This window comes from Numida meleagris, chromosome 3 (assembly GCF_002078875.1).
Source record: "Numida meleagris isolate 19003 breed g44 Domestic line chromosome 3, NumMel1.0, whole genome shotgun sequence".
Taxonomy (NCBI): domain Eukaryota; kingdom Metazoa; phylum Chordata; class Aves; order Galliformes; family Numididae; genus Numida; species Numida meleagris.
In genome coordinates this window covers 42,618,859-42,646,466 of record NC_034411.1, presented here as the reverse complement: position 1 = coordinate 42,646,466, position 27,608 = coordinate 42,618,859, and the positions used below count along the sequence as shown (strand labels likewise).

At 41.9% G+C, this 27,608-nt stretch overlaps 3 protein-coding genes across 14 annotated transcripts in view; 1 reads left to right on the top strand and 2 right to left on the bottom strand.

Moving 5' to 3' along the window:
* The window catches only part of LOC110395657 (centromere protein J-like), a 100,944-nt gene that overhangs the window by 35,229 nt on the left and 38,107 nt on the right, over positions 1 to 27,608 (top strand). For 7 of the 8 annotated variants that reach the window (XR_002436559.1, XR_002436556.1, XR_002436552.1 and 4 more), the window contains exon 23: positions 13,357 to 13,429. The gene's annotated coding sequence lies outside the window, so the exon portion shown is untranslated. Of the gene's footprint in view, positions 1 to 13,356; positions 13,430 to 22,518; positions 22,656 to 27,608 lie in introns of all 8 variants that reach the window. The other variant, XR_002436558.1, reaches the window with a different exon arrangement.
* TTLL2 (tubulin tyrosine ligase like 2) lies at positions 277 to 6,044 on the bottom strand. Of its 5 annotated transcripts, none has more exons than XM_021390325.1 (3): positions 5,472 to 6,044; positions 4,344 to 4,388; positions 277 to 2,958 (listed from the first exon to the last, which is right to left on the bottom strand). In XM_021390325.1, the coding sequence occupies exons 1-3, from the start codon at positions 5,668 to 5,670 to the stop codon at positions 1,319 to 1,321; spliced, it is 1,884 nt and encodes a 627-aa protein (XP_021246000.1). In that variant the 5' UTR covers positions 5,671 to 6,044; the 3' UTR covers positions 277 to 1,318. The 5 variants fall into 5 exon arrangements, with proteins under 5 accessions (XP_021246000.1, XP_021246004.1, XP_021246001.1 ...); XM_021390329.1 differs by having other exon boundaries at positions 4,344 to 4,426; positions 5,472 to 5,535; XM_021390326.1 differs by lacking the exon at positions 4,344 to 4,388.
* UNC93A (unc-93 homolog A (C. elegans)) lies at positions 6,052 to 27,370 on the bottom strand. Its single transcript, XM_021390333.1, has 10 exons — positions 25,516 to 27,370; positions 24,462 to 24,585; positions 22,857 to 23,058; positions 20,687 to 20,868; positions 19,681 to 19,910; positions 16,610 to 16,735; positions 13,570 to 13,787; positions 12,325 to 12,460; positions 10,866 to 10,997; positions 6,052 to 6,884 (listed from the first exon to the last, which is right to left on the bottom strand). Exons 3-10 carry the CDS (start codon positions 22,941 to 22,943, stop codon positions 6,619 to 6,621), a joined length of 1,377 nt encoding a protein of 458 aa, XP_021246008.1. The 5' UTR covers positions 22,944 to 23,058; positions 24,462 to 24,585; positions 25,516 to 27,370; the 3' UTR covers positions 6,052 to 6,618.

The window sequence follows — 27,608 nt, the reverse complement described above, 5'->3', positions numbered from 1 at the left end:
TCAGCTTAAATTGTAATTATATTGTATTATAGCGTGTTGTTTTGCATTCCGATATCTTATTTAGTAAATTAGTTTGTTTCTCCTCAGATTGTTGCCGCTGTTCTTTGCTCTCAGGGCCATCTCCTAACCCTTTTTTTTTCCTTTTCCCTTTTCCTGGGGCATGGGCCTGTGGATCCCCCATCCCCTTCATCATGGAACCGGGCTGAATGCCCATAAACCGTTGACAACCTACTTTGGAAAAGTCAGCTTACTATTTTTATTATAGAAGGTATGCAGTGAACATGTTTTTATGAAACCTTTGGGGAGGTGGGACACAGCTGGGAAATCCTATTTCTCTCCACAGGTCTTCTGGCACTAGATGAAGCATGTTACAGCCAGTATTTAGCCTCAATTTTGAGACAAATTTAGAAAACACTGTGGGTGACTTCTGAACAGTACCTTCAGTTTTAGACAGCTGGGGGCAGCAAAGGTCTACAAGGGAAGAGTAGTGATCTTACAATCTCAGATGCCTCAGTTCAGTGTTTAATTAATCTTCCATGCTTAGTTGATCAGTGAAGAGGTTTTACTGAAAGCAAAACAAAGCTGCCTAATTGCTGCACCCCTCAGGTGGCTAACATAGAGTCTGTGAGACGGAGGTTTGATTTACTCTTCTGAACATCGTATTTGCAGTTTATATCCTGCCCTCCTATATCAAGTTTCTTTCTCACCTTGGGAAGCCTTCTTTATCAAGAGTTTATTTGGGGGGGAAAAAAAAACCTGTAACAGTGTATGTCAGTACATATTTTCTAAAAACTCACTTTCAGTAACAATTTCTGCAGAATCCTATGGGTCATAAAATGAAAGTTGTTTCAAATTGTTGTTTCATACAGTGCAAAATTAACCTGTGGAAAGTGATGTCAGGAAGCTCACTGGATTTTTTCAAAAATGTTTAGTGTGATTCATATCACCCACATCTTTGTAAACTGAGGGCATGTTGAATGCCTCCTTGCTGTAAACTGACCAGCTTTTTCAAATCAAAGCCAGGAAAAGAAAGGAAGCAAAGACTTCCAAGATAAATAATAAATAATGACAAGTATTTCAGAGGATATGCAATTCACCACTTTTATTTTGGGATTACTTTTAAGAGTTATTCTCTTTCATTTTCAAAAATAATCTTGTGGTAATTGCTAAATTACAATTTTTATATTGTGTACGCCTTGAAATATCTCTCTTTCTAATACAACTTCAGTACATCTACGTCCTTCAAGCTACAGATGACACTAATGATGTCTGTATGATCTAACATCATGAAGTTATACATATCGTGAAGTCAAACAGCTTATGCCTTTCTTTGTCTTGTGCTATTTTGTTTGCTCACTAATTTGTTTATTTCCTTTATGATGCTCTTCACATCTATGCCATCCTTGGAAGCTTGAAGTGCGGCTTCATTAAAAGGAAAAATCAGGACAAAACCTCCGACCTGGCGGATAGGCATCTGGTCTTTATCAGAGAGGAAATAAGGGCGTGTGCTTAACTTGTAGTTACAGGCTTCAGGTGAAGGTGACCACCGGCTGAGTTGGGCAGAAATGAGTGGAGAACGCACAGCTGGGAGTTGTTTGTTTTTAGCTTCAGTTTTTCCTTGGGAGGATGCTTTTGGCATGTTCCTTTTCTCCCGCAGCTGAGAAGTCAGTGTTTCCCTCGGATGTGCTCTGGCAGTTTTCTTGGTCAGGGTAGACACCTTACGAATTGATCCTCTTGCAAACTGCAGGGCAGGTTGTGTTGGAGAAGCAGAAATACACGCAGATACTTTTTGACAAGAAAGTAAGTCAGGAGCCCCCTCTGGTATGCTCTGACCAGTTCTTCTCCAGGGCACCTGCCTTCTAACAGCTTTTGACCCAGGCATTTCATTCTGCCTGTGAGTGTCATTCTGCTTGTAGTTAAGCAGTTCAACAATATCATGAAGAAGTTTTCTTTTCACAGTGTCATCAATGGAGCAGTCTAAACACAAGGCTGGATTGTAGTTCACTTCTAAAAGCCACGGCTTGAACTTGTCATCAATCAGGATGTCAAAGCCAAAGAGCTCAAAGCAATTGGAAGCCTCCGGTAAAGGGGTTACAGCAAGCAGGGTGAGAATCACGATGTTATTCATCTTCTGCCACAGTAGCATGTCATCAACCCCAAAAATTCGAAGGTAAGAGCGGAATTTGCTGAATGTCCATTTGCAACCACAGCCAATCCCTTCTTTATACGTTTTATATGAAGCTCCATATTTGTTTATGCTCGTGTTTGTTAGGTGGGCATAGACATTGTCTAGAGAACTGAGGTCGAACTTTTCAGTGGCAAACCTCACCAGCCCCTCTTCGTAAGTGTAAATGGTGAGGGGGCAAAAGCTGGTGACACACACATAGAGGCGAAGATCCAATTTATACCCAGAAATGAGCAAGGGGTTGCTAATGTACTTCTGCACAATGACTGTACAGTGATATACTAAGTCTTTAATGTCTTGGAAAATGAGTATGCCTCTTCCACGGGAGAGATGCACAGGCTTGCAAATCCAGTAGCTAGGTCTTCTGCCTACAGACTGTCTCTCCTTGCTGTATTCTGCTATAAATTTGATGTAGTCATTGGGCATGATGAATGCCACTGGACTAAATTCATACAGTGTTGATCCGTATGCTCCTTTCATACGTTTCAGATGCCTTGCCAAATAGTCTTTTCTGGTAATCCTAACAGCTTCTGGGTAGTGGTTGAGTCTCTGCCATGGTTTAATGCTGTGGTGGTCTGTCATAGGAAAAGGTGAGTTCCGCCAGTACAAGTTCCAGTCTGTGTCATCTTGCTCCTTTTGGTCAAATTCAGTCCAACCACGTTCCAGTAAAACCTCACGGACTATTGCTGGGGCATTTTCATGGAGACGGAACACCAAAGGCTTCAAGGTTTCCCTTGCATCATCGTCATCTGCCATCTTTTCCATCTTACTAGCTGAAAGAAAACAGAATTGTCAGGAAAGAAACAATGCTAGGGGTTGTGCTAAAGTCATCAGCCTTGCTGTATTCTTAATGTTTGTCACTCTCAACATGTTCTTGAAGCATATCACTTCTGTGTTTCCATTGCCCATGAATGAGAAGTCAAGGGCTCGTTTAAGCTGAAAGGTATGTTAGAAGGGGACCAATTCCAGATAGCTATTAAGACAGTACAAAGCATTGACTGCTGAAAAGTTGTATGTCTTCAGTCTTGTTGTATTTACTCTTTCTTTGAGGTAGCCTACTACAGTAGCAGTTGTCCTAAAAATTCTATAATTAGTGAATATTTACTGAATATTACAATTTCCTGAAATGGGAAGCTTTTTTCCACAGAAGAAAAGTAATCTTTGCCAGGTATTTCTAAAAAATCTGAATTTTCTTTGTTTTGAAATTGTCAGAATATCTCATTTTTTTTTAAAGCCACACTTCTCAGTTCTGGTTGAGAAAGACTATTTAATGTCTTACCATTATCAAAACGTAAGTAACATAATTTAAAAGTTTTGTCAGTCACAGAACAGATTAAGGCTATTTCATCTGCATGTGAAAAACAACTCAAAAATTCTTGTATGACATAAAACATGCTTCACTTCCCACTCCGACATCTGGTGATCCTCTTGTATGATGTACCTGTGTCTTGGTTGTCCAATACATTTTGCTGCTGCTAGCAGGCTCAACTACAGACTGTAGTTGAATTCTCCTTAGTGAGAGCTTTCCTTGGGTAAGGGTTTGTAGGGAACAGGAAAGGAACATGGTAGGTACTGCACTGCAGTAATGATGTAATAGGACTTAGATAACTAACACCACAAAGGTGAAAGTAGTCTTGCTGTGTCTCTTGTAGGCAGTGCTTCCCAGGAAGCTGAGGGTTTGCTGCTGAGCCTGCACACAAACCTAACTTTGTGGCATGGTGATCCCAGGAAATGTTTGTTGTCTTTGCTTCTGCTTTCTTTCCTGGGAGTTTTTTCCTGCCTGATTATTAAATAGCAGTATGACACATGCTAGATATATACATGCAAAACAAAGCAAGTTTTACAGTAGCTGGTTCAAAATGTTAGGCAAAGATTATTAAATTAAGAAAGACATATATAACTGAAAATAACCATACTAAGTATTTGGATGAGTCAGTTTAGGATTGCAGTTCGTTTTATCTTTTTTGCACTGCTAATTGTTCCTACTAGCAGTGTTCCAGTGAAAGGCACTGTTGCACAAGAATCTAGAGCAGGGTAAACTGTGCCATCACAGTCTCTGGAAGGTAATCATAAATCAGGCTGCTAGTAGTGTCTGAAGAATGAAGCTGCCTTTGGTGGTTTTCCATTTCAGGCTGTATTAATGGCACATCTTTCATACCTCTGGCACTCAGGGAGCAGCATACAGGAAACTGCCTCACCAACCCTGGATATAACAAACATGAGCTTCAAACTTCCATGTAACTAAATGCAAAGAAAGCAAAACATTTTAACTAACAGAACAGTTACCTGCTTTTAAAAAAGTCCTATTGCAAATAAGCAGAAGATCTTCCAGTAATATTACAAAAGTAACTCCACAATCACACAGTGACTTTAATGAGTGAATTTCACTCCTCTGTACAGATGTGTGCCTGGATGAATGCCTACCTCATCATTTAGTAGAGTTTTGCCTGCATTCCCCAAGCTCTCAATTTTTGACCCATTCTTCAATAACCCGAAAATCCAACCACTTGTTTGCAGATGTTCATCCACAGAGTGAAAATGGCTGCAGCTGCCTGTGAGCACGCTGGCATCCAACACCCACCTACTATTGCTGCAGATGTTCCCGTCGGAATGAAGGCCATGGCTGTGACCTCACTGTTCCAGAGAAGCTGGGCAGTGGCCCTGGGGCCACAGGGCAGACCTAGCCTCTGCCAAGACTCCAGGTCTGCCTTGGCTGCTACTGGCAGTTTTTGCATCACAGTTGCTCATCTTTATACCCGTGGGAGGCAGATTTTTGTGGAAATACAATCCTTAATGGTTAGACATTGAAACTGTTTGCTTGCAGCATTAAAGTGGACTGTCTCTGCATAACTAAACTCAGCAGACTGACTACAAGCGTACTTAAACTAGGGCCACAGACCATAATGTGGGCCTGCAAGCTGCCTGCCTTGGGATTCTGTTTCAGGAACAACCATCAGAATCATTCCTTTAGGTCTTGTTTCCAGTAAGCAGCCACATACTGCAAGGCCAGAAAGGATGCCCGCTAATCCAGCTTCATCCCATCTGGCTACATCACATGGCCCCTTACATGCAGTGGCTGTGGGCTCTGAAGCACAGCTACCTACAACGAGGGCATGCTCCTTAACTTGCAGACACAGGGGCAAGGCTGAGCAGGTGCACACTGTGTCTGACTAAGCAGAAGTGCTAAGAGTTTAAAGCCCGGGGGCCTGGCAGAACCCCCTGCCCTGCACCCCTTCCTGGGTCTGCCTCGCCCTGTGGGCCCGCTGCCCGCCGCCCTTGCACGTACCTCCGCCGGCTTCAGCCCCTCCAGGGCCGTTCCCGCCGCTGCCGCAGGCACTCGGGTGTGCGGCGGGGCCGGCTGCGGGGGCCCGAAGAAGGAAGGGCCGGCGGCCGTTGCTTGGCAATGGGGAAAGGCGGGCGGCGGCCTCAGCGCCATGTCGGGCTCCTTGCGGAGGCACGTCGTGCCGCACCCCCCGGCCTTTCATCCCGTTACGGTGAAAGCTATTAATGCGTCAATATTAATTACTTGAAGTTGACTGTCTTAGGCTCCAGATGGTGCTGTAATACATGGGCTGCCCACCACCTGCCTCCTCAGCAGCGGTCACCGTGTGACCTAGCTCAGTCCGTGAGCTCCCTGGGAGAAGAACTAGCTTGTAGAGCTCATGAAGGTATCAGGCACGTGGCTGTGAAGGGACTCATCTTGCTGCAAGCTCAAACCCCAGTGCCTGTGCCCATTGAGATGGCTCTCACTCATCACACACAAGCAGCCTCAAGCTTATGAGAGCTACTACTTCATTGCAGGATGAACACAGTTGTGGCTGTGGGAGAGAACAGAACCTGTGTGGTAGTGGAATATGAGGGTGAGTGTCCCTGTGCCCTGCTGCTAGGCCTGAGTGCAGACAGACCTGCGCTGCTTGCTGCCTGACAGTGACGTTCTGGTACAAACTGTAGATACAGCCAGCTTAGCAGAATGCTATTAACAGCAAGTGTTTAAAAAGGCAGGATGAGAAGAATACAAATCTTTATAAATAGTGGCTCCGTGATCTTAGATCATTGGAATCATTGCTTGTATTCTCTGCTGTCAGGTTAGCAACGCCATGTTGTATGTGGGTTTTTCAGCTTTGGTTTTAAACCTGTGGTACCAGGCCTGATCCACAAATACAAAAATGTGAGGACTTTAAGCGTCTTGTATACATTTATTAAGACTTTATTAATTAAAAAAAAAAGAGGCATTTGGTTGTATGAAAGGATGAAGTACGACAGTCTTGCTTTATAAGGCTGAAATGTCAAAAGAAATTTTTACTCCTAAGACATTTGTATTATATTGGCCTCAAAATGTGTTTCTTCACCCTCTGTCTGGAGACAGTACACATTGGAGCACCTGTGGAGACCTGCCTTTAGGAGATGGCCTTGATTACTCTGACCCTGATGGGTTACATATGTGTTTCCTGGGTGTGAGGTCCCACATTTTCCTTTTCTGTAGCAGCAGGTGTCCCAGGGGATCTCTTAGCTTCCAGGTACTCAACCACTCCATATGTCACAATAGACAACATAAGCACAGCCAGTAAAATATAAAGCTTAATGTAGACTCGCAGTGTGGTGCTGTAACCAAAGGCAATGACAAATCCACACGATTCCCAGAGACGGTAATTTGCAAAGGCAGCCTCTGTGTGTTTCTCAAATAAAACACCATAAAGACCTGGAAACAAGGAGACAAGGCTTGTGAAGGTTAAGTTTGAAACCATGTATTTTCTGCAACAGGGATAAATAGGTGACAGCAGGGAAAATAAACCCTCCCTCTTAAATAACAGAAGAAAGAAAGTACAAACTTTGTCGTAGAATATTTTTGCACTCATATGAATTGTAATAAGTTAAATAACGGAGCAAAAATGGCAAAAAAGTGAATAACAGGGAAAAAGGGAATGAAAATGAGAGGAAGGAAGAAAGGATGTATGCTGTGGAAGTGAAGTGGTAGGAAGTTTGTTTTTCAAATTATCAGCCAGAAAAGTGGAAGGTTTGTAGGCAAGTCCTTACATACTTTCATATTCACAGGAAAGCTCCTGCTGAGTTTGGTCAGCTGCACACCCATATCTGGGATTCAGGCAGGGATTCCCACCTCCAGGTCCTACTGGTGGAGTACCCAGGGAAGGGCAGAGGGCTCACTTTCCTCTGGGTGCTGAGTTAGCATCAGTGGTGATAAAGGAGCCAGTGTTTCCACTGACTCAGCTGTGGTGAGCAGGAAGGAACGTGACGAACCTTGACTTTTCTCATTCATTTCTGTGTCTGACAACACGTATATTTGAAATACGCATATTCAGCCAAAAGACAAAGAGTACAAAGTTCTCTAGAATTCTGAGTCTTTATCACCAACCCTGCCGAGTGCATTATGGCACCAGTTGCCTGTCTGGAGCAGTGGAAGGGCCTGCTGGGCTGGCTGAGTGCACAAGCTGCTAGGTCTGAATTCTTGTTGGCAGCCATAGGGTCTCACTTTCATGGAACTTATCTGTCCTTACTACTGCCTGCTTTCCCACTTCTACAGCCTCATCCCCTTCCTCTGGTTCTGGTAGGCACTGATATGGAAGAGGACTGCTGAAGGTCATTTTTTCCCAGGTTTATAAACTTTCCAGACTCGTTCACATCCTTTCTAAAGGCATGAGTCATGCTGGAGAGAGCTTTATTTTACTGCAGTCTACTGCAGAACTGTGCTGCACAATTGTCCCTGAAGTGTGCTTATTGCCAGGAAGGTGATAACAGCAACCGTGCTCAGTTTAGATAAGAGAGGGAAGTACATACTCTGAAATGAAGCAGCTTTCAACTGGAAATAGAGTGCACACATGTACACAAACATATTAGGAAACTTTGTAAGATGAAATGACTCATCTGTTGTTTGCCTGTATACCTCTAGGGGGTACTCTAGCATTAACTATCCACAGCAAGCCAAAATAAAATCATCTCTGATTAGCATAAAACGCCTGAAGTACGCAGTGCAATGATATTGTATTTATTCAGCGGTTAGTCTGCTGGAACGGAAGGGGCATTCATGGGAGCTTGCCTAAGGAAGCACCACAGACCTTAGTCCCTAATGCTATTTTAGAGGTCTTAGTCTCACCTCATAGCCTTTGGAGTCAGGAATTTCTCATATGATGTTAATGCTGCTTTCCCTCTATAAAACTGATGAAGAGAAGAGATTCTGTCCTAAACAGGCATTTCAAACTGCTGATCTTGTTCTGGGATGCAGCATTATAGAGCAATGTCACTGCACAATCTCCTGTCATCACTGTGACAATGCAAATTCTGTGCTTTTTGTTACTGAGAGCTGCAGGATAACTGTAAAAGGTGACAAAAAAAGATACTGTGCAAGCATAAGGAAAATTTGCTTTTTTCCCAGTTAGCAACGGATCTGAAGTTTTCGTAAGTATCAAGCAGGAGCCTGGGAGCATGGGTGACCCATAACACGGGTCTGACCTTGTCACAGCACTGCAGAGCTCACTAGCTGCAAAGATTTGTCCACACAACACAAGTTGTGCCTTGTGTGGGCATTAGGAACTGCACTATCTTCCAGCCTCTGTCTCTGAAATTGAAGCCCTCGATACCTACCCCCTTCTCCTAATGAGGGCACCACGTGCCCCTTCCTCAGGCATGCAGGAACCGCACTGAGATGTCCTCAGGGAAGTCAAGTATCAGAGGACAAGAACTGCTGGGAAGGTCCCTCATCACAGTGGGAGACAAGATTCTGGAGAATGATTCTCAAGAATGTTGGGAAGGAGAGAGGTGGACAGCCAGGGAGACAGCTGGCAGGAGAAGCTGGAAATAAATTACCAACTTTACTTCAGAGAGTGCAGATCATCACTGATGCTCTCCCTTTATAAATCTGAATCATGAGAGCACTGATTTACAATTGTACCAAAGGCACAAGGCCGTGGGTTGAGATGAGAGAAGCTGAGGGGTTGTTGCTTGACTTGTGTAACAGCTCTGCTCTAAGTGATATGATCTGGAACTGCTGGAAGGACAGAGTGATCTGACTAAGGTCCCTTCCTTATTTGCAGACTCTAGGAGTTTTGCTGTAAGTGCCAGGCAAAGGACTATGGTGATTTCCCTTTGGCTTTCTAGGAGACACATACTGATTTATCCAGTGAGCAAAATCATCAAATCACCTACTGAGGCAACCAGAGGGATGAGAGAAAGGGAGGCCCAGATGCACAGGCAGATGTGGGCCCAAGTGAGCTAGTTCTGCCACCTGTGTATTCCACAATATCTGCCAAATATGAATTTGAGATGGAGAAAACAATACCCATGAAATAAGCGAAGTACGAGAGCAAGTTGGAGAGCGTTTAACAGTATCTTGTGGACACAGGCTATGGCACTGATTTAAAAAGACTGTGACTGACAGTCTTCAGCAGACTGTATATACTTCAAGTCATCAGATGCTATAGCTTTCTCTTGCTCTCTCTAGCATTTTATAATCTGTCTTCAGTCTCTAGAAGAGCACTTCCTCTAGTTCCGATGAAAGGTAAGTGTAAGTGATCCCTTACAGAATTAAGTTTGTATCGGCTCATTATCTGTACTGTGTATAATACTGGGTTTAGCAATTTTGTTGTATCACAAAGCAGAAGATCATAAAAGATTTTAAGGACATCTGTAGTGCATCAGACAAGAAATCCAAACATAACGATCTCATAGGATAAGAGTGTAAGAAATAGGGCAAGTGCAGAATGATCTTTCGCCTTCTGAGTCTGGCGACCGAAGGCACAGGGACTTTCTGAGTTTTAAATTTCCTCTGTACCACCAGGCTTAGTAACCTCCAAGAACATTTCCCCCTGAAATGATGTAATGCCAACTTAAAACCATTTACATTTTCGGGCTCTTGTAAATCCTTTGGCAGTGAGCATCACAGTTTGATTACGTATTTTCTGAAAAAAGCATTTCCTTCATTTTCTAGGAAGCCTGCTGCAGGACAGCGCTGTTTGATGCCACTTGTTCTGTTATTAAGAGAAATAGTGAATAAATCCTTTTCTAATCACCTTTCCTGTATTATTCATGATCTCACTGACTGCTTTCCTCACTTATCACTTGTCCAGGCTGAAGCATTCTAGTTCGTTATTCTTTCTTCACATGGAAGTCCCTCATGACTCTGCTCCTTTTTGTTGCCTGTTTGTACCTTATCACATTTGATTATGATTTTTAAATAGAGCAAATCAGAAATGCATGAATTGTGGATTTACATGGTTGCATAATGTTGCTCTCTGTGTTTTTTCCCTCATTTTTTTCTAATAACAACTAAAAGCCAATTTACTGCTTCTTTTGTTGCTAAGATTTGAGTTGATTTTTTTTTCAGAGCGCTCTCCTTTTTTTACAAAAGACAGACTAAATGTAACATTCTTCTGAATCTTCTAATTTTCTGTGAAATACGCTCCTCCAGAATATTTATTCTGAATACCTGTTATCATCTTTTGCGATGTTCTCCTCTCTTCATCTTGGAAAATATACTTAATAAGTATTCTACTTTCTCATTCCCAGCTTCTTATTTATTCTAGTCTCTAAAGAGCTAATCCTTGTCTTTCAGTTGCTGTCTTAAACCCTTTTTAATTATTATGCACATCCTAAACCAGATTGCTTATAAATATAAACATGCAGATTTTTATATCTCAGGAGAATTCAATTCATTGTCACCAAGACTTACCATTAGTTTGTGTCTGCCAAATGGCATCCGATAAGCCCCAAAGAGCAGGGAATATGAAAAACACGACAAGCTGGTTAGAATGAGGTTTCCACAGCAGTAGTGCTATTATACAGGCAGTGTTCGTAACTGTGGCTGTCAATTTAGAAAGAAAGAAGGGAAATATAAATGCTGTTATATGCAGGAGAGAGAGTAGTAGATGCACTTTAAAATTCTTCCTCCAACTAAAGCACAAAGCAATCCAAAAAATCTTTCTGGTTCATTGAGATTTGTGCTGACTGAGTTGATACCGCTTGAAATACAAGACAATGCAATCCTTTAATAGTCTTCAGTTAATAATTCTGAGCAGTGTCCTAAACTGAGGGATCCTGGGAGCTGACGTGGCTGTTATCCTGGGGGAACAGAACTGCCACTCAGCAGGAGAAGGGGCTGCTGAACACCTCGCAATCCAAATGCAAGGCATGTGGCAGGGGAGAGAAAGCAGTGTTCTGCTCTGATTAAGTAGTCCTAGATTTCCTTTCAGGGCTAAGGAAGACAATTAAGAATGTCCTGAGGGTCTGCTGCCTTCTTAAAAGTAGCATGTAAATGGGGAACTGTTTAGTCCCTGACGCTGGCGTACCTTTGTGGTCTGAGTACAAAGACTAGTAAACACACCTGAGAGGTTCAGAGGCCTTGCATTACTAATGCTATTTTTTTATTAAGTTATTGTTGGCTTTCTTTTTTTTTTTTTACATCTGAAATGAGTCCCACACAGTCACATACAGAAGAATCACAGATGATTTAGTGACGGTAGTGTAATGAACTCTAAATTTCTTCTTTCTTGCTCAGATTTAAAAATTCCTGTGGAGGAAATTCCTCTAGTGATGCACATTAACTCAGTTGGTGAAGTTTCTAATAGTACAGGTTTTTAATAACGTAGGCCTGTGTGATGGAAGCAAGGTATCAGTATTCCTTGGTATGGATACTTCAGTGAATACTGGAGCTGAAATGAAATATTTCTTGGTGTTTTTCTGCCCCTGTTACTCTATTGCTCTCTGGAGCATTGTTCTCTCGAGAGGGGACTAGGTTCTCAGTTACTAGGTTCTTGGTTGGTTTTCTTCATAAAAGGTGGGGCAATGGAGGAATCCTTTTCAGGTTCAGTGTAAACCTCAACATCTGTAATCTGTACTGTAGGATCATGTATCACCCATTGCATTGTGGCTAGGAAGCTTCAAAGCTGTAGGACATTTTCTGAGTAGACAGTGCCCTCAAAAGCAGGGTGAACTACACCACCATCAATGTGACATAAGACAGTGACTTGAGCACAGTGGTTAGCTGTGCTGCCTCTCTTCTCATGAATTAAGTTTGCCTCCACATTGTTTTTAATTGCTAGCTAACAGGGAGCTCTCACTTTGTCCTGCATGCCAAGGGGCGAGCAGTGGATTTGATGTATTATGTGTCCTTTGAGTAACCTTTTACATACCTAATGCAAATAGAAATTTTCTACCCGTGAATTGAGAGATCTTTCCAAAGAGCAGAGAACAGAGGGAATTCACAGCTGAAAAGCAGATCATCACGTAACCAACGTAATGAATCCCCAGGGCACAGGTCACGTAAGTCTGTAAGAGAGAAGACAGTGATGACACATTGGCTTTAGTGAATATATGCAGCTATGGTTCAAGGGTCTTATCATGAGTGTTTTGTAAACAGCCAACACAGACAAGGTCAAATGAGCACAGCTACAGAGTTTGCTGACAAATCTCTGAGTACATGGTTGGACTTCAGCAGTGATATTCCTAACCCAGCTCCCAGTCAGCCTGATGCCATGCAAGAAGTAGCAAAAAGGAGGGGAAGAAACTGGAGCACTGCTAACCATGCAAATAAAACTCCTGGCAGTGACACTAGGAGTTTTCTGCCTTTGCCTTCATAGATCAAGATCTGAAATTTGACAATTGGTGCTATGGTCATTACTGAGCAGTTCCCAGGAAGCAAAGAGGACCTCGCCTATAAAAGCATGCAGCCAGGCAGTGGACATGGCCATGGAGTGCCCCTCTCAATCCATTCAAACCCACAGCAGGTGCCCTCTTCTGTCTGCCTATATGCTAGGTTTGAAAGCTTGAGTGTCAAATAATCAGCTCAGGTACTTTGCTCCCTTTCTTTGGAGGCTTTCTCAACAAACGTGTGGAGAACACACCTGCAGTGTGTCTAGGTTTGTAGAGTGAAGGAGGAGGAGCAACGGTGGTTTTGATCATTTTAATGCGAAGGCTTTCAGCCAGCAATGTTGAGGGTTTGCCCTCCTACTGTAAAAGTTCTCACAATAAAATATGTGATATGTGTGCTGACTTGCACTTATAAAACCTCTAGGGAAACCAGAAGGAAGGAAGATAGAAAAGCTTTGCAGACTCTGGCTTTTCTCCCACTTTGTTATTTACAACAAACTGAAGAGTTTGAACCTGTAGCTCTCTGCTGTGGCCTCTGCTGATGAATTAAGCTCTCCAATGTGTTTTTTTTTTAGGCTGTTCCAAGGGACATATTTACCACTGGCTTATCCCATTTGAAGATGTCACTCAGAGTTCATTCAAGTAGAGGTAAGCAGTTATTTAGCTAACCACAAATCACCACTGAAAACATCTTCATTTAACAAGTAAATATAGATCAGATGCAATTAGTAGGACACAAAGGCACAAACAACAATCAGACAGAAATAGATTTTCATTGTCATCCACACCTTTGTGTAGTCACCAGCAAGAAATCCCTGTTCAAACCCACTGTACATTGTCAGAGGGATTAGAAGACACTGTCTTTTATCTTTAAGATGCTGGAAAGTTGCTAGGAACGTAGACCAAAAGGATGGTGTCTTTCGTATTTCTTTCTCAGTCTCTGCTTGGTCAGATTTGATCTGGTCCAGAAATATAATAATCAGCAACACAGCTAGCACACCACTAGCTGCAAAAACAAAACAAAAAGTTCATGAAAAAAATGAGGAATGCTGGAAGAAGGATGGGAAATTGCTTGTTACTGTTATTGTTCTGACTTAGTGCTTAGCTCTGCATGGGATGTTTTGGCAGATGAATCTGATTCCGCTTCAGAGTAAAGGCCATTTCTGTGTAAACAAGGAGGCCTGGTCTATGCTCACATCTTCTTCATACAGCTGTACACCTTGCAAATCCCCTCTGCTTAGCTGTGACTTGCCTGTTGTGACAGCTGCCAGGCCAGCTGCACAGCCACCGAGGGTGATGGCTCACCCTTCCAGGGCAAGGTCATGGGGACAGGGAGCTGGCCAGAGAGTGCTCCCTCTGGGTCTATCAAAAGGCTTTAAATCAACACAAGAGAGGAATATTCACTTCCAGTGCCAAGGCACTCATGGCTAGGGGTGGATCTTCCTTCAAATATATGGAAAGAAAAATAAAGCGCTAGAAGTAGAACTGCTGTCTTGGATCCCAGTATATGTAGCCATTTTTTGAGTTTTTCTAATCAGCTCTGAGCAGTGGTTTGAGTACAGAGTAAGTGCTGTTTTAAAGATGATAGTGGACACTGTAGGTGACTTGAAAAAGATGCGTTACAGCTTTGAACCTATAATTTCTTATCAGAAGCAGCATATAAAAGAATACATAGGGTAGTTAATAAAAAATGATTGTGTATGGATCAGTCTACATACGCTGTTTGTGGAGTGAATCACAACAATTTTGTTCATGTTATCAAGAGGATATTTGTGGCTCGTAATACTCATGAAAACAAAAATTGGCAGCTGGTTTCTGACAGATAAAAGGCATGAGTGTATTTCCTCTCTTACTGAGGTAGACTAGAGAGCCATCCATGGAAACAAGTGGAGTTACAGAGCAAGAGGAGAACTGAGCACCTCTTCTCTTCCACGTGGCCCGTTTGATGTGCTCCTGTGCATTTATCCCCTTTTCTGTGAACTTTTAATTCCCACATACTTTGCAGATTTACGGAAAATTGCTACATTTTGTAATCATTTATTATTTCTCACCTGTCTCCTAGAATGAAATTATATTCTCCTTTGTACTGGTTCTCCACTGTAGCTGGACTGTAAAACAGTAGTGGTATATATTCTGCCAGTGTGTTCATGGCTGGTGGCAAGACTTGTGAGAATAGGATATTTGCATTCACAGGGCAAATATTCTAATAAATACGTTAAATGTATCAAGAGTGATTACAGGAAATAAGTAACTGCAAGGCTTAATAGTGATTGGTATGAACATAGAAAGAAACATCCACAAAATGAACAAGAGGATTATCTATTATGGGCTCCACCTAAGCAGGCAAAATGTGTACTCGGCAACCAAACAGGGGAGACGTTTAAAAAATGTCTGTAAATGAAATATTTAGTTATTTGGTTTCCCTCGAGGTAGGAAAAGACATATCTTTTATTAAAAGCTTAAAAGAAAAATGAAACCCTACTGACACAAGGTCAGTAGACAGCAAGGCTGCATTCATTTTGCATGAGCAAAGCCTAAGGGACTGCTGTATATGTTAGTCATCACATTTAAATTTAAACTTGAGAGCGAAACCTGCCTTTAACAAAAAGGCATCAGCACCAGCACCCTCTGGAAGGGAAATGGGGGAATACTCTTTGTGTTTCCTCACCTCTGAGGAGTGGAGGTTTGGACAGGAGGGAGGGTTTGCTGTGGAAGACTTGCCTCGTGAGTGCTGGTGCTGGCTGGATTGCATGCTCTCCCCTCTAGTGTACGACAAATTCTGTGTATCTGTCTCAGCATTGAGAGTCTATCTGTGTATAGAGACTGCTAAGATATTTTAACAGAGGTAAAGCTACATTCCGCCTTGCTAAATACTTCTCCTTTATCTAGAGATGAACCTGTTTAGAGCCAGATGCATGTTGCACTTTCTTCAGTGCTACAAAATGTTGCTGAGTGAGTTTTTACATATCTGTTTTTGTCTTTGCAGTTTTTGATGGCATCAGTTTTCTCTGTCTTTGATTTCTTTCTAGCCTTATGCAAGGAAGGTCAATAGCAGCTGTAGTAACTAAATGAGAGATGTGCCGATTCACCTACTGCTGCTTTTTATCTCTGCTTTTCACACAATGGCATTATAATTTAAGCATAACGGATGAGAATTGACTGAAGTTGTAAAATCTCAGTAGGGATCCAAAAACCTCCCCCTGAATGACTGCATGTCCTAGGATCCGTGGTTCACATCCACTTCTAATTACAGTACAGTTCCGATGCTAAACTGTGTGGTACAGGGGCCTGTTGTGATCAGCATCCAAAGGTGGCTGGCAGCTGGTCAGTTCAGGTAGAATCACAGAATCATTAAGGTTGGAAGAGACCACTAAGATCATCTAGTCCAACCATCAGCAGTGCCACTAGCAGACTGCTCTTAGCACTGTGGACCTCTGCTGGCCTACATAAATCAACCTGATGCCATCAGTAACTAGTTTGCTATTACTAATATACTAAAAATGGTGGATTTAAAACTCTCCCTTGCATAATTAGATGAGCTTGTGTAATCCTCAAATTGCCATGTAAGCATACTTTCAATTCTAGCCTGAATCAGCTTTATTCCAGGTGAGAAGTCTTGCTCCTTTAGACAATAATCATGTGGCACTGGTACATTGCATTTGAAACTTTTTAGGGAGGGGTAGTTTACAGCTCTCACTATCTTATTTTCTCCCAGTAAATTGGGTTGAAGAAGGAAGCTGGAAACTTAATCCACAAAATCATGCTTGGTTTCACAAATAGTAAGTTCCCCGTCAGTGCTATTCATCAAAGACTGTGTGGATTACTTACCAGTGTAGACCCCTAGCAGAGTGTAGACCAAGGACTCAGAGGGTTTTGCCAAGGCAGTGGTGTTAGTAGTACTGCTCATGCAATCATATGCCCCACAGCATGCCAGGTCTTCTTCTGAGATTTCCACTAATTAGTAAGAACCAAAAAAAAACCAACCAACAAACAAACAAAGAAACAAAAAAAAAAGGCAAGACAGAGAAGAGATCAGATGAATGCAGACTATAAATAAGGATATAATGAGAAGGGAATTCAGCACTTGAGTGCCTAGTCGTGGTTTCAAATTCTTCCCATTAGAGATATTAACTTCAGAATCCAAGCTTAACACACACAAAAAAATTGATTTAATGGAAATAGTTGCTCAAGACAGAACAAGGAATTAATGGTTACGTGGGGACACAGGCTAAAACCAGATTCTTATGTCTAACTCCAATCTCAGTTTGCATTATCTGAGGTTCCAGTGTTTATCTGTACCTTCTGGTCATTACAACAATGGTGAACTGCTCTTCCAGCAGAGCACATTGCCCCTCTCCAGGTAATTTCTGTGTATGTTAGAGGAATGGAAACCACCTTGAGACATCTTCTGTTTTATTAATTCAAATTGTGATTACCCATTAATGCAGTCTTCCAAGAAACTGGCTTTTCCTGGCTTTATTAATTTATTACTGGCTTTATTGCAATTTGAGAGCATATTTGAAACCAGAACAGTGTGGCAGGGTTTGAAGTAAGACCTTAGTTTGTTTAATCCCTTCAGCCCTGTGCTGGGCTTGTGCCAAAGCTGCACACACATGTGCTTACACACCCTGTATGTCCCCACGACACTGTGCCCGCTTCCTTCAGGACCCCATTTGTAAGGGCAAAATACTGACCCAAAGTGCGTGCATGAATAAGCTTTGCAGTGAGAAAGGATGATTAAAAAAACAAAATTATTTCAATATTTTTGTTGCAGAATTTTCCATTGGTCCAAGCATAGTGAAGAGCAATACAGTGTACCTTGACTGATTCCTTAAACAGGACTTGGTCCGTACATTTTCAGTTGAGTTACTGAGTAACAACGTTTAGCGTGCTTTTCCCCATTGCTTCCAATCAGTGCTGCTGCAATGTGAAGTAGCTGTTCATTTAACTTCATAAAGAACTTTAGGTTCAATATAGATGGAAATAACTTAAAGAAAATAATTACCTTATTATAATCAGTGGCTGTTGCTACATGGTTTTTGATGAGCAAACCCTAAGCCAAGTCACCATGTGCAAACTGCGACTCACACTACTAAAGCACAGAATTGTGTAAAACAAGTTTTTTTTTCTTTTAATCTGTTCACTTATAATCTGAAGATGCACACACAATTAGAGGTATGAGAGCTGCAAGGCAGGGTCTGCTTTGTTCTTCTGGCAATAAGTCTGCAGTGTTGATGAACGAGAAAGGATGACTCTTAATTTACATTGATTTCTGTCTCTTGTAGTATTCCATCATGGAGCAGCTTGCCTTGCTGTTTCTGGATTCAGTGATGCAGGCGATACATTAATGCTGTATACTAATACTGTATCTTTCTACTGCTCCATGAAATTTTAAGCACATTTGAAGTGAGTAATACAGGTAGTAGGTACCTTTGCTGCACTCTCAGAGGAGAGACAAGGAACTGAGTGCCTGGAGACTCTTACCCCCAGCCAGAAGTTCCCTTCTGCTGACTGAGCATAGCTGGGAAGTATGGCTTGTAGCATGGCTGCTCGTCAATGAGACATACATGGCCTTTGGCTTTGAGAGCTGGTCATTGAACACCTCCCAGGAGAGCAGCCTTTCCTGAAATCCCATGTAACTGATAAAAAATAAGTGAAAGTTAGAGTTTCTTTGGAGTTTAAGGGACATCCCCAGATGTAAAAAGATGGGGGATTTACAAGATGTCCAGTATTTTAATCTTATTAACGTCACTTAACATGATGTGTACTGTGAGGCAAGGGAGAGTAAAATGTTTTGCAGACCCCACAGCTGCACCAAATTCTCTGCCCTGCAAATGAAATCAGAGCAGCTGGTCCCTCCTGAGACGTCATGTCGCTCAGTAATCAGGTCAGCAGGGCTCTGCTGCAAGTGATAAAGTCCTTTAGCATTCTGCTTTGATGGTGTTTGGGTTTAGAAGATGTCTGATTCTCCACAATTATCACAACCATCTTGCTATAAACCCAAGGATTCAAAGATTAAAACCCGATGCCAACTCTCTGACACTTGGGTTTAAGCTAATACCTATTTGAATACCCTCCAAAGAACATACAATTTAACTGAGCCCAGGAAGAGAGGTAGCTTTTTGCTATTCATAGTAGCAGTGAATGTGGAAAGCTCCTTCCATGTCCATCCTGCTCTGACTTTGACAGTATAGAGAATGCCTGGGAGACTGCAATAAAAATAATACACAGTAGTGCTCTGAATCTCTAAGGTGGTGTCCAAGTATTAATTTATCTTCACAATTGCCTGTTTAAAGCTTATGCCAATTACAAGCATGGGAAATGAGGGCAGTGCCGTTGAGTGATTTCTTCAAACTACATAAACATCTGCTGTCTGAGCCTGAAATATGCTGGAGGAGTCCTGGCATGCAGATTCTTGCCAACAGCTCTTTCTATTTCTTCTTGACAATTCTGAAAAGCACTAATTTTTGGTAAGCACCAACACCAGCTTGACTAACTGTGAATGTTTAACAGCAAACAAATTCAGTACTACAGGCTTTGTGGAAAGGTTTCTCCAGTGTTTTGCCTTTTGTTTTAATCCACTTTAATCAGATCTAGAAGACTGTCACTGCCAGCAGCCTATCTATGCTTTAGAGACACAAGAGGAATTCAATAGACATCTATTTTTGAGCTAGATGTCTGAACTTTCTTGATAGTTGATGAAGTGTTGATAGAAGATAGACATTTCCAGAGCAATTTAGCAGATATGCTTCAGATGAGCTAACTCACATCTGAAGTGCTTTTCACTGATTGTGATGGGAATTGAGGGTCACTAGCTCAACTACAGAAATCTACTCTTCAATCATCTAAAACTAGCTCATGTATATAGTTGAAGTGCCAAGTTTTAGAATATATTTTACCTTTGCTGGAAGATTGGCTAAGTATCAGGGATGAAATAAGATTTCCCCAGATTCCGGAGGACTGAAATATCAGAAAGAAGACCCCAAAGTATTGGTTGATAATGTCTTTCCCAATTTTTCCTGCTTTCTCAGCATATGAATTGCCAGCAATGGTGAGGTAAGTGCATTTGGCAGACCAGAGTGGTGCTCCTCCTAAGCCCAGGATCGCAGAGGTAGGGATTAGTGTGTACCTGCCAAAGAACACTTTATTTAGCAGAATTATCATCCATTAGCATAATAATCATTTGCCCAAAGATCCAGAGGCAAAAAATAGACATCAAAGAAAAAGATTTATCCTGTGTATGATTCAGCAAATCTAGTGTGAAATCAAGAAAGGGCCAACTTTACAAATCTTAGGATCTGAAAGCACTCCCAGCTATGTGTTGGGGCTAAGGCTAGGCTAGGCTGGCTGGCTGGCTCTGTGCCCATGTGCTCCATTCCCTTGTAATTGAGAATTACATTGCACCTGCCCTTCAGAAGATGGATCACAGCAACTTTACTCTGTAGAGTTGCATCCGCTGTTGCTAGAGAGCAGAAGTAAATTGTTCACCTATTTCTAGAAGGGCAAGGTAGGAACTCATCTCTTCTGCTCCCAGAGCCAGACTTCTCTTCAATCCTTTCAAAAACAGACCAAATAGTCATTTGCATTTTAAATGGAACTTCTGCTTTTGTTGTGATTTATTTTTTTTTCTCAAAGGGAAATCTCTGCAACATATAGGAGCTAGAGAAGCAGCTCCAGTTGGGTGGATGGATGTATTCATTCTGTCTTATTGCATTTTTTTTTATTTCTGCTCTGTTACTGCATTTATTTATCCATCTTCCTTTAGGTAATGCTTTTTGCACCTAATGTTCAAACCCACAACATGGGGGTTGCGTAGGGGTTGAAACAAAAGAGAACTCTGCCCTCACTGTTATCAAGCCCAGACACAATAGAGTGGGTTCAAGTATTTAGACTGGACACTAGTACCAGCTAGCGTAGAAGTTCCCCAGGGAGAAGGCGATGTAGCAGCACATGGAGCCTGCGATGGTCCACTTGCACCCCAGTTTCTTGATGAGAATTGGAGGGAGAAACATGGATGAGACAATAAGAGCAGCATAGAGAACGCTTAGGGAAGCAACGCCCAGGCCTTCCTCGGAGTTGAGACTGCTCTGCATAGATAAAAACAATGGTTGAGACAGATTTTACTACAGGTGTATGCCACTGTGATATACAGAGGGTGGCTTCGGGCAGAAATTGGGAGATGGAAGCTGGGTCTGAGTGTTACCAACTCCTTTCCCCAAAGGACTCTGTGAATTTGTTGTTTTCTCGGTGATAACCCTTTTTAGAAGATATAGTACTGAACCAGCTGAGGACTACTCAGATGCAAAACTTTGGTAAATCCAATTTTAGATTATTTAATGTGAGTTTCTCATTGAAAGGAAGCTAAATGAATGATAATCTCATTTTGGTTTTGTTCTTCTTTATTTGTCCCAAGCAAGAATATTCTTAGTGCTGTACTGCAAGGGCTGACTTGGCAACGGTGAAAAATTCTTTAGTTTAAACTGCAGGTCTGATATAGTCCAAATTCGTCATCTGTCAGGACAGGGAGGTGAGGAGGGAATTTTCTTTGTTGCACAGTGTCAGTGTATTTGGAGACTGGAACGACTGTTTTGTCAACAGGCAAAGAGACTTCCTGATCACAGAAGTTGAGTGTCTGGTTTTGTCAGCTACAGCCTCCAAGAATGTGGAGCCAGGCTTTCAGAATCATACAATTTACTTAACTGTTAAGAGTTTCTCTGGGGATGAATGGGAGAAACATTGAAATAAACATTGCCTATTTTCAATTCTTCATCTGCAGACTACAATACAATAAAATAACCTTTTGATTGTGTTGCAGGAAGTCCTCTTTAGCCACCAAAATAAAGTGGAGAGAGAAGGAGTTTACTTTGTAAGTCAGCACCACTCCCTCTTGCAGGATAGGGGACATCAATGTTGCAGCACTTAACCTGAACACGTGTGGTTTCAGATGCTGGGGCTGACTTGCAACCTCTGAGGTTCATCATTGCCCTTCTTGTTAGTCTTCCCAATTCGTAACACCTCCATCCATTTGTAGAACTTCCCTGAGCTTGGAATTTGACAGTGTTAGCAAACAGAAACTGATCTGAGAGAGGAGAAGAGGTGAATGTACAGAGCTAGCAGGGACCTTCTCTCACATGAGTTTAGCCACTTGTTACTGCAGATAACTATCATGTTTTAAAAAAAAGCCTTAATAATAATGTTTAATTCCACCTTTAAGCGTTCATATTCCTGCACTGGTTGGAAAATCCTTCCAGAACCCACTTGGTCAGGGGCATCTTTTGGTATCCTACCTAACCCTGCTTGTGGGTAGCTGAGATGCATTTGTTTGTCATTAGGCTGACAGTCTTCTAGTCTGAAAAGCTTCTCCTTGTGTTTATCTGTCCTGAAGTGTTTGTAGAAAGCAGCAGTATCCCTTCGGTCTTTTTTAACTATGCTAAGCAAACCAGCTCTGATGTATGGTACGCTGCATTCAAGCCATTGTTAAAACCTACAACTGTACCATGTTTTAAGATATTAATGTCAGTACAAGCTGTGGCCTGCCTTTCATATAAAATAGGTTTTTTTAAATTACTGTTTTATCATGAGTTACAGTATTATTTCATGCTAACATTACTGAATGAATTAGGAATATATTTTTATTATTTAATATTGCTGTATTTTAATAATGAAATGTTAGCAATTAAGAAGTATTCCAAAACCAGGAACTTTTCCAGAAAAGAAATTTGTTTTCAATTTTACAGTACCTTTGAGAAATATCACAGAGAAACTCAGTTTTATTCAAACAGCTATTGTGGATCTAAAGAAGTACACTGATGCAAGTATTCCAACTGATGAAGAACTACTAGAACATTCTATTTAGTAGATGCTATGGACTGAGGTGAGGGATAACCCATGCCATGTTAATATCTTAACCTATCTCATAAATATATATATATATATAAACATATATTACATATATGTATATATAAATGCCTTCCTCACAGAGGCCATGGAAAGACTGAGGGATTTCACACTACCACTTGGGCAGATGCATTTCTGGGCCAACTCTCTGCCATCTACTTAAAGATGCTCCACTTACCTGTAGACTTTGGAGCCCTCCATAAGCAGTGAAGAGAAGTAAAAATCCAAAAGAAATGACCAAAACATTCTTAAGATTCCTTTCCATGTTGATTCAAATGAGACAAAGGTCTCTCAGTGCACAGAGTTGATCCAATTATTCCAGAGGATGCTTTGAGATGGAGAAAAACAGCTTATGTTTTGTTGGGAAAGATCACTTCTCACTGTGTTTGTAGAGGAAAGAGTTGTTAATTATTTGAGGATTGTCCAGTGAACTTTACTTTTTCTGATACCAAAACTCCTTATAGAGTTGTTACTCATTCACCTGTTTTGGCTGAGGCAATAAAGTGTTCTCTAAAGGGAAATCTATCAAGTTTTATTAGATTTGCCTTTGATACTCAGGTATATAAGTCATTTGCAGTACTTTGAGTTTAGTATTACAGTCATATGTGGTAGGGCTTTCCACAGAAGAAAAAACTGCACTGAAATGCCTGTCTAGCATAAAGATAACACTAATCCATAAAGGGCAAAGATTAAAAGATCATATTGAAATCTATATTAGGCCTATTGCTTAACTAAGGTTACAAGAGATTACAAGGAAATTGGATTGTTTTCAATCAAGTCTCATCTGCATGCAGCAGCTCTCTATATCTGTGTTGTGTGTCAAAACATGGTTGCTGGCTGCCAGGCAAATGGGAGCTTCTTCATCCATAGGGGGAACCCCATGGCTTTGACATTTCAAATTTACCAAGTAGTGCTCATTAAAATCATTTTTCTCTATCAACTCAGAAGTCAAGAAGAAATCTAGCAATTAAATGAAAAATCAACTTCTTTTCCTTTTCTGTGACCCCTGGAAAATAACAGCCTTTGTGGGATGTATTTAATCTTCCCAACACTGCCTGCCTTGAGGGGTGAAAATTTCACCCCATTTTACCCTATTCTCCCTGTTTTCTGTTTGTCAGTGACACACTGGCCACTGTATGGGTCCCAAGACACTTTTTGGATATTCTATGTCCAAGCACCAGGTTCTCCCTCTCCTAAGCCAGGCAGGGTGAGCAGATCACCTTCAAATGATGGTTCCTGCAGCTTTGGTAGGGGATAGATTTTAACCTGGGAGCAAAATGGGATCCAAGACCCATGCTGAACCGTGAGCCTCTTCAAACAATGGTGATCTGTACAGTGTTCACAGAGTTTGGCAAGAATGCACAGTTAAGTCTGGGTCTAAATCCCACTAGATGGCACAGTTTTGCTTCCGAGAGGGAAGCACGAGGGTGAGGGGTGGAAGTTGTAGATCATTAATTCATTTAATACGTTAAAGAGGTCACAGCTAGTTTCTCCTTTGGAGAAAATTCCAGGATATGCCTTTTCATTTTCTTCTTTTGTTTTATAATCTCCTGGAATGAAATAATGCAGAAAGCATAATCTTTTAATTCTCTTTTGTTGACGGTACTTCCACTTTTCAAATCTAGATAGTGAAATACTGGCTTTTTATTTTAGACGGCCATACTCAGCATGCAAAATACAGCTCCTGTTTTGCAGTGTTCGTAATCCTCTACGAGGCTTATAAACCAAACTGGTACTACTTTGGCCTCCTGATTTCACTTTTTGTAGGTTTATAGACCCTTACCATCTTCCAGTCCAGAGCTCTGCATAATATATTTGTACTTGATGGCAACATGTTGTTCTTTTCTTGGACCCCTTAGACTTAGTCTGCAAAATTCTAGGGGACTGAGGTCACAGGTTGAAAAACACTGAAAAAGTAAGTGAGAAAATATAAAAAGAATATTTCTCCTAAGCTAAAGCATAGTTTTGACCTGCTCTTGCAGAAGCAGGAACCAAGGATAGTGCAAAGCACATTCAGTTCTAAAAGCCTTTATTTTCAGTGCTCTGTCTTGGCATTAGCAATAATGACAACTCAGCTTAAAAAGGCAGAAAAACAAACATTCACTTGACACTATTTTTAAAATGCAGTGTTAGATAGGATATCTGATCAGCACTTCTGTTCTGGGGGAATTCTGAACTCTCAGTTCTGTCACGTCCTCTTAGCAGCACGATGTTGGAGAGCATATGGGGGATGGTAAGTTTGAGTTTTCTTTTTTCTCTTCTCAGTGATCAAAGACATTTATGCCTGTTCCGTCTCTCTTGCCTTGAGCTTTGGGTTATCCAGCTGCCTGCTGCTGAGCCTCTCCCTAGGAATGCACTAAGTTTCTACCAAGGAATCTGATAAGGCTGAGGAACTCTTCCTTTGGTACCAGGCAGCAGTGTCTCCAGCAGGCCTGCTGTGCATCACCCTTGACACCTCTTTCATTCTTTATGTTCATCTAACAGAGATTAAGTGAACCTCAGGAGATGTGCACTGCACTTTGGGCTTAGCTTTTGCAGCAGAAGCTGTAGTCACCAAACTGAAATGTCTCATGGACTGCGATCACAAACATAGGAAATAGAGCAGTCCAGTTGCATTTATGACTCTGTCCCTCAACCATCGTGTTTATTCTCCTGTCTTCATTTTCTGAATGTAAATGAGGGCACACTTTGTTTAAAAGATTGTAGCACTGGAGGCTAATCTCTCATGTTTTTTAATTTCATAATTATCTATCATTTCCCTATTTAGTCTTTGCTGGTTAGATATATTGTTTAAGCAATTATTTTAATGACAGCAACCCGAAGCCCAGAATACTCACTGTGGTATTCTTTGTTAATTGATTAGCTGCTTGTCCCTTGAGTCTACCTGTAGAAAGGATGAGTCTTTTTGCATGCTGCCTGGACAGTGGTTTGGCCACCCACGCAGTATGGGCAAGTGTTGCAAGAGCTGCTTGCAGCTGCAGTATAAGTGACGCTGGTCCCCATGGAGCTGACAAGTAGCAGGAGCTGCAGAGGACAAGTGGTTGCCCTTGGATGCCTCCAAACACAAGGGTGAGGAGAGTGGAGACAGTCTGCATATTCCCACCTGGAGAAATGAATCCAGTTTCTGCATCTTTTCCATGGTGAAGGCATTACAGATGCCCTGGAGGGAAGCACCAGGACAGAGCCTACTGTCCTGAGTCCTAGCATTACTGAAAAGCCCTTGGTATACTGGCTTGTGCTGGAGCTCTTAAAGGTGGCAAAGCCAGCAGACTGCATGGACCTACTGGGCAAGTTGCAGAAAACTACCTTGTTAACATTCCCAGCTGGTCAATCCCATGCTGCTGCTACTTAATCCAGTCTGTTAGACACAACAGCTGTGAGCTCTCTTACCAGAGACTTCTGGGGGGGCAATCAGGACCCTCCTTTGACTAAGCTACCATCATCCCAAACACTCACCTTATGAACTTGTCAAACAGAAGACACTCTTCATTTGCTGTAGCAGTGTGAGTGTCCTGAGGAAAGAAATTACTCCTCCAAAGAGTGGGGTACCTGTAAACCATAATGTTGAAGCACTGCACAACATTAAATGATCCAAATAGGAAAAATCTTTCACAGTTTGCAGCTGGCATAGGAGAGCATGGCTGATTAGTCTAACTCTACAGCAGCCAGTCTTTTTTTCCAAAGTCCTCCCAGGGAATGGGCCTGTCCTGAAATGTCTGCTGTGTTCCACCCACCAGGCCAATGTCTGAGTTCTCCATTCAGAAGAAAAGGGGCTACTTAAAATTCAGGGCTGCTTAGTCCAGGCTGTCTGCACAGCATTTCTTTCTTGCTGTGAAAATTTGGCTATATGGCTCTGTTCTTCCCCTCCTCCTTCACCTGCTTTGATGTCCTGCTGATTTTGGAGCTGAAGTTCATGACTTGTGAAGCCAAGCCACTCCTGATGAGGGGCCTTGATTTTAGCTGTTTACCTTGACAAAGGTTAGGTTTGCTGTCGGTATTTGTGAGGCTGTGACAATACCATGAGGGTGAGTGCTGGTTGGGAGCTGAAAGAACTGAGGTATAATAACCCATGGTCAGTGGCCGTAGCAAAAAAAAGGCTGTTAAATGCTGAGAGAGTCAGAGCTCAGAGGTGGGAATTGCAATACTCAGCAAATTAGGAAGTAAAAGCTGGAGGTTGGTCTGGAAAGGGTTGCCAGTCAGTTAACTCATTTTGCCCACAAAGTGAGAAAAAAATAATAATTTTGTGGTGCCAAAAATCTCAGCAGTATGAGTTGCTTCTGCACTCCTCTAAATGTCCACTCATCTCCTCGTCCACCAGCTCGTATGTCCAAATTTACTGCATTTTCCTTCCTTTCAGATACAGCTCCTTTTCCATCATGCAATATGTTGTCCTTTTATCTGTTCTCCCAAGACCCTCCTATACGCGTGGCTGCATAGGCATTAGGATGACTCTTCTGTTTGCACCCTACCTGATGACATCTTCTGTCTTTCTCTGGAGGCACCAGACTGTCTATCTCAATCTTCCCTTCTGTCCTTCATGAATCCTGTCTTCCATTACTGCTTTGGCAATCCCTGGCCTTAATATCTGCTTCTCCCTCCCTACCTTACCTCCTTTCTGCTTTTTCTGCATATTCGGGGAGTCACCTGAAAACTGCTGGTTGTGTCCCATCTCGCTAATTTTATCTCTGTGGGCTTTCAGGTCCATCTCCCTCAATGCTGTTCTTAATATCTCACTAGGACCTTTTCCAGCTCTACTACCTATCCCTCAAGGAAGAGGAGGAGAGATGCCCCGTCTTGTGCACTGTAAGTCAGCTCATGGTACAAGGTGTGGAGAAATGGGAGGCAAATGGAAAATTTGCAGAGGGTGCAGGCCATAGACTTGAATGCAGTTGCAGCGTTTCTATCTGTGGGTCCTTGTTGTAGACTATTC